The sequence below is a fragment of the Tupaia chinensis genome, unplaced genomic scaffold, assembly GCF_000334495.1.
Source record: "Tupaia chinensis unplaced genomic scaffold, TupChi_1.0 Scaffold144378_1, whole genome shotgun sequence".
Lineage (NCBI taxonomy): Eukaryota > Metazoa > Chordata > Mammalia > Scandentia > Tupaiidae > Tupaia > Tupaia belangeri.
The window spans coordinates 397,137-410,299 of NW_006204238.1; the positions used below are offsets into that span (position 1 = coordinate 397,137).

General features: G+C 39.3%; 1 protein-coding gene across 1 annotated transcript in view; it reads left to right on the forward strand.

The window, feature by feature from the left end:
• HCN1 (hyperpolarization activated cyclic nucleotide gated potassium channel 1) overlaps positions 1-12,315 on the forward strand; it is a 385,667-nt gene extending 373,352 nt beyond the window's left edge. The window contains 3 exon segments of the mRNA XM_006172428.3: positions 7,122-7,286; positions 11,247-11,639; positions 11,642-12,315. Coding sequence (XP_006172490.1) covers positions 7,122-7,286; positions 11,247-11,639; positions 11,642-12,126 — 1,043 coding nt within the window. The 3' untranslated portion in view covers positions 12,127-12,315.
• The last annotated feature ends 848 nt before the right edge of the window (positions 12,316-13,163 follow it).

Genomic DNA, 13,163 nt, shown 5'->3' on the forward strand with positions numbered 1-13,163 from the left:
ACAGGGGGCCCTTCCCCTAGGCCAACACACTTTTTCTATACCAGAAATGAATCTGGCAAATAACCCAAGCATTTGGATATAGATAGCTGAATGAAAAGAAAATCAACCATCACTGCTGCAGTAAATGGTCTAAACAGCACTCTACTTTATAAGTTGGCAAGAGAGATCAATTGAAATATTGGGTGGAATGATTTTAAGTTTTGTTAATTTATTTCTTCCACCAGTGAGAGATCCTGGATGGGATGGGGAGAAAAAGACAGTATAGAAAGGACTCCCAACATGATCTTATCACCGTAATCCACCTCCACCTACAGTCAGCCCCAGGTCATGACATATGAATGTCCAGAGTACTCAGGGAAGTTTCTAAATCCAGCTGTGGAATCTTCCTGTGTGGACCGTCCTCACACAGGATCACATCCTACCATTGTGTCACCACTCTGCCCCAGAAATATCAGTTTCCATCCCACAAATTACACAAGGTAAAGAATTACAGAGAAGTACCTTATTGTTTTAAATGAAATACAAAAAAGAGTAAGCTTTATTGAGCAATACCATCTAAGTTTTTTGAGATGGTCATCTCGGAAAAATATGGTTAGGAGCTCATAACACATGTATATGTAGTTTAAAAGCATCCTGATTGAATAACTAATTATTATTATTGTTTTACCAATGGCAGTATTTAACTGATTCACCAGACCGGCATTTCTCAGTAACATAATGCAGACCGGCTCCACTGAGCTACGTTACCCTATACCCATTAGATGAGGACTCCAGAGGACAAAAGCCATTTGCAGAGAATGATTTAGAGGAAACACAAATAGACCTATATCTATACTGTAATAAATCTATTTTGTCATATTCTCTGAAGTGACTATAATTTTAAAAGTATATGTTTCTATCTTTTAAACTTATTTTTATTCTACAAAAGTAATAAATACATACTCATTTTAAAAACAGTTCAGATAATTTCTAAACAAAAGGTGAATTTTAAAAGCCCCTTTTTAAAAAGGTTTTTGCCATAAGGTACATGCACTTGTTGAAAAGAGACAGTGAGAGAGAAAGTGAGAAATTACTCCCCAGGGAAGATGGCCACAGTGCAATCCCTTCTCATCCGCTCTCTTCCTGGGATTTTAGTCATGCACATACATGTGCCTGGTGTGATTTTCAAGCTGCCAGGTTCAGGACTCGAACCATGGTTGACTATGTGAGTCCAGCAGCCGAACCATTACACCACCTGCTGGCTCCTAAAAAGCCCATTTTAAAAAATCTTATTTAAGGTAAGTCTTTGTTCCTCAGGATGTCTTTATTTCCTCTTTTTCCAAAGATCCAATTAAAAGTAGTAAATGAATAAAATAGAAACTCAAACCACAAAATATTTGATGTATGAACATGTGTTGGAAACCATCAGGAGATGAGATCGTGTGATATGTTTCTGGAAGGGGACACAAATATAATATAATATAGGGGACTTTGGTCCTCTAGCCAAGAGCCAGTACTCCTTCTTCCTTGCTAACAGAACTATAATCTTGCAGAGCCAGACGCATGTACAGTTCCAAGTATGACGCCAATATTTACCTAATTCGGTCACTAGCAATTGTGTCCTATCCAGTTTGCCAAAAATTCTGTTTTAAACCCCCTTTTTGCAGTTCAGCATGGAACAGTTCTGCTGGCGTTAGAGAGAGGAATTTACGAACCTTCAGTGCAACTTTTTGCCTTGACCATGAAAAGACAGTCATGGGGGAAGACAGACATCTTTCCCTGTGTCCCACCCTTGAATGCTGTTGTGTGAAGACCTGAATGTTCATAGGTGTTGCAGTCAACCTGTGACCATGAGGGGAGGGCCAAGGAAAATAAATACCTGCTAGGAGACCGTCTTAGCATCATTAAGGGGCTGGACCAACCCCAGTCTTACCTACCCTCAGATTTTTGTTTTGTAATATAATTATTTTGTTGGGAAAGCCAATGTCACTCAGGTATTTTGTAACATGCAGCTGAAAGCATGCTGGTGGTCACTGATGAAACTTGAGGGAAAAGTAAAGGGAACTTGAAACATACACATACATGCACACACATGTACACACACTGTACTGTGGTAAAAGAGAGAGCAAATAGCTTGGAAGAACCCTAGAGAGGCTCCTAGTTAGGACGTGGAACCACAGAAGGCAGAACAAAAAGAAAATGACATGTACGATGGTCAGTTTGTGAAAGAATTGATTCCCCAGCCCTCGCTCCTCATTGCAGAATAGTCTGCAGCTCTCCATTTTTTCTCCCCAGGGAGTGGTGAGGGGATGGGGAAGTCAGTGGTTCTTACCTAAAGCACCAGTACCAATAGGACTAGGCCAGTTAAGAGGGATGCCAGTGACCTAGATTATCGCCCTCCTCATTCAGGCATTTAGAGAAATATGAGGACAAGTCCCTGATCTATTCATGCTCTAACAAGAACTCTAAATCACCAACCCTGCAACCTCGCCAGTTTTTATCCTTCAATGTAAGTAAATGGACATAAATAAATTACTGAAGAAGTATTGAACACACAAGGGAAAGGCCTAAATTTAGAGACCAAAATAATAATTCCAGCATAAAAAATATGTAATTTGGGTCCAGCCTTTCTGCCCTAGCAAGCAGGCTATCAGTGTGTGGAGATGGAGGCCATATGCTGATGGCCGTTCAAGTCCCTGGCCCGGTAGCCTGAAAGCACACTGGGTGTACAGGTGCATGCTCAGGATCCTGAAGGATCTGGAAGAAGGGGATTGTAAAGTGACCTAGCCCACGTACACTAAAACAGTACAAGAAAAAAAAAATGAATAAAATTTAGGAAAGAAAAGAGAAATTCAAATACAGATAACTATAAGAAAGAAAATAAAAACAACTAATTTTTCTCGTCATCTTTTATAGCTTTAAGACAATCTACTTTACATATATACGATCCATTTAAAGTGTGATCTTTTTAGTAAAATTACCATGTAATGAAATCAGCAGCATAAATCAGGTTTAAACCATTTTTTATCACTGTAATAAGATTCCTTGTGCCTATGTGCTCTTAATCCCCTTTTTCATGCCCTGCCCCCAGCAACCATGAATCTGTTATCTGTGTCTGCAGAGTTCCGTCTTCTTTTGTCTTTTCTGGATGGTTCATTTAAATGAAATCAAGCAATATGTGGATTATTATGTCTTCTTTTTTCACTTAACATCACTGAGGCTCATTCCTGTAGCATCTATCTATGTCATTCCGAAATCCTAACTCTTGACACCTACTGGGAATAGAGTCCATTGTATCCATAACAAAAGAGAGGATATAATAACAAAGCTACAGATAGAGGAAAATGAAAATCATTTCAAATTAAGAATATAAATGCCCAAATAAATATATTTTAAAAGAAACAGTCAATGGCATGGTGAAAGCAGCTGGATCCCCCATGACCAACTGTGCTGTTCAAGTCTCCAGCCCAGCAGCTTCAAAATCATTGAGTGTGCATGTGCGCCATGCTGAAAATCCTAAAAGGAAGGAGAAATGGAGGAGAGGGGATTGCGACAGAACCAATCCCCACAGTGGGGTGCTTTCTCACTTTCCTTCTCTCTTTTTCTCTGTGTCTCTCTCTGGTAAGTGTATGCAGCTCCTGACAAAATTTTTTAAAAAATGAAAAATAAACTTAATAGGAAATTTCTTACCATACTGAACACTATTAACAGGTTATGTATGCTTCTTTGAACCTTGCTTTATTCTATCCTATTCATGTAAATATTAACTTTCTAAATACAGTTTTTTTGTTTGTTTTTTTTTTTTGAGAGGTTTTTTTTTGTTTGTTTGTTTTTTTCGCTATAGGGCGCGTGCGCTCGCCAGACAGAGAGAGACATAGAGACAGAAAGCGAGAAATCACCCCCCAGAGGGGATAGTCACGCCACAATCCCTTCTCCTCCATTCTCCTCTTGGGATCTTGGGCACGCATGCACATGAGCCCGGCGTGAGTTTTAAGCCACCGGGCCCAGGACACGAACCACAGTCGACTACGTGGGAGTCCAGCAACATAGCCATTACACTACCTGTGGTTCCCTAAATACAGTTTTTAAAATAAGTTATTCATATTCTCAAATAAAAATAATTTATATTCAGGAAGGTTGAAAAAAGACATGCACACTGTATATCAACAAAAAGAAATACTTTTTCATACAGGGCAAGAGATATTAATAGATTCTATGGAGTCATTTTTATCATATTATAATTACAATCTTGTATCCTGCTTTTCTCATTTAAGCCTTCATGATCTGCTGCGGTTACTACATAGACTTAAAAGGTTTCACTTTTAATATCTGTTGCATAATTCATCCCATGGAATAATTTATTATGAATCTTGATTAGATAAACATTTGGGGCATTCCTATATTTTCATATTCATAAACAAGTACATACTGTATTTCACTGCATAATGCTGTGTAAGCAGCATTAGTCTAATTGCAGACTATTTCCCTAGGTTACATTGTCAAGTAAAATTCTTGGGTTGAAGTATGTGGATACCTTTGTTACATAATGTAATGAAACATTACATAGTATAACAACATGTTAACATATGGGATTGTTTGCCAGGAAATTTATACAATTCTACTCTGCAATTTGAAATGTACAGATTTAACAATAAAACACTTCTAATGAACTTACTTGCCATAATGTGGCAATCACAAATTTTTTAATATGCCACTAGAAGGACCAGCAGTTAACGTAATGGCTATGTCGCCAGACTCCCATGGGGTCGACCGCGGTTTGTGTCCCGGACCCGGTGGCTTAAAACTCAAGCCAGGCGTGTGTGCGTGAGTGCCCAAGATTCCAAGAAGAGAATGGAGGAGAAGGGGTTGCAGAGTGGCCATCCCCCCTGGGGAGTGATTTCTCACTTTCTGTCTCTCTGTCTCTGTCTGTCTGGCGAGCGCTCGCGCCCTACAGCAAAAAAAAAAAAAAAATGCCACTAGAACTTTAGAGACATGGCAATTTAGTGACCGGCAGATGGCATAGTGGTTATATTACTGGACTCCCACATGGCTGACCATGCTTTGAGTCCACAGCAGCTTCAAACTTAATTCTGGGCCGGTGTGCATGAATGCACAAAATTCTGAGAGGACACTGGAGGAGGAGGGGTTGTGATGTGGTCATTCCCCGGGGGGTAATTTCTCGCTTTCTGTCTCTGTCTCTCCGGTGCACAGACATGCATTATAGCAAAAGTCTCTCTGGAAAAAAAAAAAAAAAAGAAATATGGCAATTTAATCTTGAAGTAATGTTAAAATGTGTCCTTTTCTTACATTTTTTTTTATATTAGTGTACCAGGTAAATTCCATGGTATAATAAATTGCCTTAAAATTAACCAATAAAGATTCACTTTCCTGGGACAAGCAGTTGGCATAATGGTTATGTCGCTGGACTCGCATGTAGCTGACCACTGTTCGAGTCCCAGACCCGGTGGCTTAAACTCATGCCGAGTGCGTGTGCGTGCTTGCCCAAAATCCCGAGAGGAGAATGGAGGAGAAGGGATTGTGGCATGGCCATGCCCCTTGGGGGATGATTTCTCACTTTCTGCCTCTGTGTCTTTTTTCTCTCTCTGTCTTTCTGGTGAGCGCACGCACCCTCTAGCAAAAATCTCTCCAAAAAAAAAAAAAAAAAAAAACTCACCTTCCTACACAAACACCAGATACTTGCATGCACCTGCACACAAACACACAGAAACACATATATAAGCATGGACATTCCACAATACCATGTACTTTGTTTTTAGCATATTAACTAGTGGTTTAGATGGCATTTCCAAAGTCTTCCTTATTTTCCCAGATTGTTCAGATGCGATTCTTTAGTACTCCTAGTTTGCCCATTGCTTTTACTACATTGCAGTGAAACGAACTCTTTATTGAGACAAACTCTCTTTTTCAACCAGCAGAATACAAGTAATATAAAAGTAGATATTATGTTCAACTCATTTGCAAGTGTAACATCAAATACATCGTGCTCACAACATAATTTACTTACAATCTTTATCAACATAAACTGAATTTCTTTACATCAGAATCATGAGAATTTGGACATTTCATCATTATTTTGCTTTGTATTTCCTTTTGTTGGGAGACTGTACATTTTAGAAATCCTTCTTCTGTGTTTTTAATTGGTTATTTTGAAGAAAGACACAGATAGATTGGCAGACAGCACCATCAATAAGGCCTTGATGTTGTAATCCATCCTCAGCTCCTGGGAACACACATGCCTGATGTTCTCAGGAGAGTCTCCAGATACAAAAGGGAACCCTACTGTGAGTCATGACACCTCATGGAGCATCCCATTTTACCACTGTCCCACAGTCTGGCCTCATAAAGATATTTTTTTAAATTACTTCAGACTTAAAAAAAAGTAAAGCTTCTAGGAGTTTAATTTCACTCATAAAATTTGAAAATGAAATAAAAAATTATATAGACATTTCAGCTAGCAAATACGGAACTTTAATTTGCAAATGTTTATTTATCATATATTTTGAGAGTCTAAATTTCAGCAAAGAATGTTGCTTATAATTTATTTACATAGGAAGAACTCTGCATTTTAGGAATATTATTTCTTTATTCTGATCTCAATTCTAATATATGAAGTACTTTACAGCATGCCTAGAATATGTCCATCTGAACCTCTGGTCCAGTTTTGTTTGATGTTAGTACTTTCTAAACCAATGTTTAGACTCACTTTGGTTTGTGTATATTATCATCTGCTTTGTGTCCTTACACAGCTCATAAACTATTCTGTCTGGTTATAACCCTATCTTGTTTACACCTCCATTGCAGATTTTTTAATTCCTTTTCTTTCTTTCTTTTTTTTGCATCTTTTTGTTGTTGTTGTTTTTGTGGAGTTAATGGAATGTGGGGTGTTTGAAAATAGATAAATTTGTTTCAGCCTTCCATTTTCACCAAAAGCCTCCACTGTGTACAAAAGAATATTAATTGAGCAGCAACACTTGAATACTTAGGTCAGAAGGACTATTTTGATAAAATCTGTAATGCTAATAAGCATTGGTTTCTCATACCAGAAAACATTTCTATTGTCAGAGGCCCTCATAGCATTTAAAAGAAAATTATCCCACAATTTTTCTTTCTTGTTTTTACAGAGATTTGCCTGCTGACCAAGGGACGCCGCACAGCCAGTGTTCGAGCCGATACATATTGTCGTCTCTATTCGCTTTCGGTGGACAATTTCAATGAGGTCCTGGAGGAATATCCGATGATGCGGAGAGCCTTTGAAACAGTGGCCATTGATCGACTAGATCGGATAGGTATGCGCTTTTCTATCTCCCTCATACACAATTAGTTATAATCTAGTGGAGTCATCTAAGTTTGAACTTCACAGGTCCTAAATGCTAGTTTGTAGCCTGCTTAATTTGTGTAGAAATAACAGTTCACTGTAGCCATATTGCTAGGAAGACCTGAGGCCCTAGCTATCTCTCCTCAGTATTCCGGGTTTATTTACTCATGTCTACTTTTACTAGCTAAGCAATCTGTTTTCCTGAGTGATGCCAATACAGTTTGAATCTGCCGGTAAAAAGCAATGATAAAGATTCTAGATAGCATTGAAATAGAACTAAAAGTATAACAGTGAGTCTTTACAAACCAAATTTTATCCCGGATGTGCTTTTTAATTTTTAGGGGCCAATTTTACATTTTATTATTATATAAAGAAATAAGAACTTGTGCATTTAAATTGGTTTCAGCAGAAACTAATTGAAATGTTTGTAATACAGACTCAAGCAGAATAGGCCTTTTTAGAAGTGCCCTATATAGATGCTTCGATTGCAAACATCAACTTAAAGTCTTTTCTGCTATCAAATTTACAACTTTGTTAGTTATGCTAGTGTAAAGATTTGTATAATTGCCATAGTAAAGTTAGATCAGATTAGCTTGTTAACTTCCCTTGATAGTCCAGAACATTCTAATATGCCATAAGGTAGTAAGCATTAATTTTCCACAATTAAACCCTCTTTACTCCCCCTACCCTGCTCTGCGCCACTTCCCAGCTTAACTCTACTCAACCTAAATATCTTGGTGTACACAGCTCTTCCCTGTAGAAACCTCGGACCTCCCACTCCCCAATAGACTAAGCTCCCAGGATATGTTCCATAGCCTCTGAAGCACTCCCCACCACAGCACTGCTCTTATTAATAACATTGCTCTAGAGATGCTAAGCTTTGAGAACGTAGAGAGCATGTCTAATTTACCATTACATTCACAGTATCTAGAGCACGATGGTGAATATCTTTCAAGAGAGGTAGGCAGGGAGGAAGGACTAAATGGACTCAAAAGAGATGGGGCGGGGATTACTTGTAATAAACAAGAAGGTACCGCAACTGCTTCATTCTTTTACAGGTAAGGACTATAGATTGTTGTATTTTCCTTTTTTATTTTCTAATTTTTTTGTATCTAATAATTGTACATCTTTACATCATACAAAATGATTTTTTTCCAGCATGAATACACTGCATATTGGTCCAGCCAAAGATATTACCATACAAAGTATCATCAACAGATACTTGACATTTTTGTTCCCATTAAATGTTTTGCCTTTTTTCCTCTTGATTTCCCCTCTTCTTCCCCCATCTCCATTGCCCAACACCCTCCCACACTGTCTCTAGTATCCACAGTTGCATTCTATGCTTTTTTTAAATTATTTTATTTTTATTTATTATTTTGACCAGAGAGGGGAGCAGGGGTGGGGGGGGGGAGAATATGAGAAAGCAAGCCGCCAGGTCTGGGACTTGAACCATGGTTGGCCATGTGGGAGTCCAGTGTTCCAACCATCATGCCACTTTCTGGCCCCAACATTCTATGCTTTTATACCTTCTAATCTTTTAGTTTCTGCCAGAAAGTGCATTCATTCAGTATATGTTAAGCAGGGATGCATAATGCCTCTCATGGTCCAGCTCTGTTCACTTAGTATTAAATCTTCCATGTTCATCCACAAAGCACAGGCAATAATCCCAAAAATAGCGAAGTGGGATTACATCAGATGGATACATACATACATACTTAAAGTTAAATAAAATAATTATTTAAAAAAGAAAGTGTGTGTGAAATGGTTAATAATATAGACAGTACAGTTATTACTAGCAAGTACAAAGCATTTGTATTTTTGACACTTAAAAGATTTTAATAGCATATTAAAATTTATATTATTTTTGTAAAGTTACAGATACTCAGATTATGATATATTGACTATTCACATAATCATAAAGATTCATTATCCTTCTCAGTTTTGAGACCATTGCTTATAAACACATTCTGTGGTTGGTTAAGGAATATGCTAAATAAGCATTTGTGGTTATTACTAATGTAAGAGGATTTGTTCTTTAGGAAATTAGGTCAGTCTGTAAGGAGAAAGAGCTAACTATTTTGTCAGTCATTTAAAAATGACTGCTTTTCTCAGCACTTAAGGAAATTATAACATATACTGATATTTTCAATACCTACATATACTTTGTTATACTTTGTTACATTTATTATTGTCCTTTACTTAGCATTATAGCAAATTGATTAATTTTTCAATGACCACCTTCACTTAGATATTACTGTAATAATGATGTCACAGAAAAGTTCCTGCTCGGGACCAGCAGTTAGTGTAATGGCTATGTCGCTGGACTCCCATGTAGTTGATCGTGGTTCGTGTCCCAGACCCAGTGGCTTAGAACTCACCCCAGGTGTATGTGCGTGCGTGCCCAAGATCCTGAGAGGAGAATGGAGGAGAAGGGATTGCGGCGTGGCCATCCCCCTGGGAAGTGATTTCTTGCTTTCTGTCTCTCTGTCTCTCTCTGTCTGTCTGTGTCTGCCTGGCGAGCGCACGCGACCTGTATCAAAAACCTCTTAACAAAAAGAAAAGAAAAGAAAAGTTCCAGCTCTTCCCTTCTTTCTCCAATCTGCTATTAAACCTAATTGCGATTCTGCCAACGAATGTCCATGTACTGTAAAACCACACTCTGAGCGTGTGGCAGGAAGAAAAGCTAAACTTACTGAGGCCCTAGGATGCGCTGAGAGCTTGCCATGCACCGTGCCCAGGGACTCACAACAGCATACAGAAAAGGAATGATCATGAAGTAATTCTCAATCTGGCTGCACATAAGAATCTCCTGGGGGGCCAGCAGAGGTATAGTGGTTAAGATGCTAGACTCCCATATGACCGACCATGGTTCGAGTCCCTGATCTGGTGGCTTGCTTTCTCAGTCTCTCTCTCTCTCTCTCTGATGAGCACATGTGTCCTATAGTAAATTTTAAAAATAAATAATAGTAATAAATTGAATAAATAATAACTTTTAAAGAAAAGAGTCTCCTGGGAAAATTTGCTCTTAAAGTACCCAAATCTGGGCACAGTGTCTGGTTATTCAGATCTAATTAGTAGCGTGCAAGTGGCCATTAGTATTTGGTAAGGCTACAGGGATGAGGGAAAACATGCAGCTAGCATGGAGAATCACTGGTGCACTGGTCAAAAGCAAAGATCCCGTATAGCGCTCTTCAGGCTCGCATATGGGGAACACCTGGGAACCTTGGTACCCTGCAACAATCAAATCAGTTAAGTGGGGTTAGGCCTGACAGGCTGGATTTCTAGCGAGCCTCAGATGGTACACCTGCAGCTGGTTCCATATCCATGGCAAGGATGCACAATCAGATCTCCTTTTTTCCTAGCCAGCCCTGCTACTTCCTAACCACGTTTCCTTGGGCATGTTTCTCAGTCTTGTCATGTGCCAGTCTCCTTTCAGGTGAAGCAGGATTATGAACGCATCTACCTCACAGAGTTGTGGATTAAATTCTATTATCTTCCTAAAGTCATTGGTATAGTGCCTGCCACATAGAAAGGGCTCCAATGTTAGCTTTTATTTTTTCCTTGTTCTGTATTAAAAATAGCTTTAAATTCAGATCTGGATTCCAGGCCATTCTGATTCAAAACCCCTTTCTTCCCCCATTCTTTGAGGTCACCCTCTTGATAAATATCTACTTCTTTTGTAAATTGGCTTTTTGCCACTTTACAGGTTTTTCAGCTTGACTTCAGTAGAAGGTAAGATTTACCAGGCAGATAAAGGAACTGCGAAAGGCAGAAGCCACTATTGAGTGTCTGACTGTGAGTATTTGGACATTTTCAGGCCTTTTCTGCAGAACACTGACATACCTCTGTTTGCAGGAGCCTTCGTCACTTGGCATTGCCATCGGTCATTCCTAGGCTTTCTAAGTGCCTATCTTTCTTTTGCTGACAGGGAAGAAAAACTCAATTCTTCTGCAAAAGTTCCAGAAGGATCTGAACACAGGTGTTTTCAACAATCAGGAGAACGAGATCCTGAAGCAGATTGTAAAGCACGACAGGGAAATGGTGCAGGCGATCGCTCCAATCAGTTATCCTCAAATGACAGCCCTAAATTCCACATCTTCCACTACCACCCCGACCTCCCGCATGAGGACACAATCTCCACCAGTGTACACTGCGACCAGTCTGTCTCATAGCAACCTGCATTCCCCCAGCCCCAGCACACAGACGCCTCAGCCGTCAGCCATCCTGTCGCCCTGCTCCTACACCACTGCGGTCTGCAGCCCACCTGTGCAGAGTCCACTGGCCACTCGAACTTTCCACTATGCGTCCCCCACTACCTCCCAACAAAAAAACAGCAGCAGCAGCAGCTACAGCAGGCCCAGCCACCGCAGACTCAGCAGCAGCCACAGCCCCAGCCGCCACAAACCCCCAGCAGCTCCACTCCGAAGAACGAGGTGCACAAGAGCACGCAGGCGCTTCATAACACCAACCTGACCAGAGAAGTCAGGCCCCTCTCCGCCTCGCAGCCCTCGCTGCCCCATGAGGTTTCCTCTCTGATTTCCAGACCTCATCCCACTGTGGGCGAGTCCTTGGCCTCCATCCCTCAACCTGTGGCAGCAGTCCACAGCACGGGCCTACAGGCAGGGGGCCGGGGCACCGTCCCACAGCGAGTCACCCTCTTCCGACAGATGTCGTCGGGAGCCATCCCCCCCAACCGAGGAGTCCCTCCAGCACCCCCTCCACCAGCAGCTGCTCTTCAGAGAGAGTCTTCCTCAGTCTTAAACACAGACCCAGATGCAGAAAAGCCACGATTTGCTTCAAATTTATGATCCCTGCTGATTGTCAAAGCAGAAAGACATACTCTAGTGAACTGAGAATCATCTCGGATCTTATTTTATTCTATCTCCTTATAAACCCCTATAGCCTACTACGAAGAGATATTTTAGACAGCTCTGGCCTACATGCAAAATGTAAAAAAACATATATACATATACTATTAAATATATATATATCTAAGTTCCCAAGAGAAGTTCAAAAGACCTGTTTAGCATTCAGTGTTATATGTCTTCCTTTCTTTAAATCATTAAAAGATTTAAAATGTTGTTGTAAGATTATTTATTTCTAACTTAATTTTAATTAATTTCTTTGATATCTGTATTTCTCTATTTTATGAAGAGTTCTTGGATTCTATGGAAATAAAACTGATTTTAAAAAGGCAACTCAAATGAGCTATTGAATAGCACCAATCAAAACCTTTCATAGCTGTGTTTCTGCATCTAAATTGTTCATCATTAATTATGAAGAATAGATAGCAAATTCCATTTTGTAGATCAAAATTGTATTTTGGTGCTTTCAATTTTGAATTAGCTTAAAGAACACATTACATGTTTGGCCACATTAGGACACTAGCATTACCACTGTTAAGACTATCTTAACCTCAGACATGTTCATTGATCTTTCAGGAAGCTGAGGGGATATTTGTCTTCATGTGTTACTGGACTTTTACCAAGACTCAATCCATGTTAGTTGTATATAACTTTTTCAACCCAAATAAAAATAGCTATTCTGTGTTGTATGAAGGTAAAAGTCATTGTTTAAGAATTTAGTTTTATTGCTTCACTTCAAAACTAGAGTTTTAAATTTTACAAAACCTAATTGTGACAATTATTCAATTGTAATGCAATGGCTTGGAACCTACGATATTATTTAAACCTGCAATGTTTTATGCAAAATTGTATGCTTGAATCTACAAATTGCTTGTATTACACCAAAAATCATTACTTTTCTTCCTTCTTGCCATAATCAAGCATCTGAAAATAGTCCCTGCATGCTTTTTTGGGGAAAAATAGGTTCAAATCAGTCATTG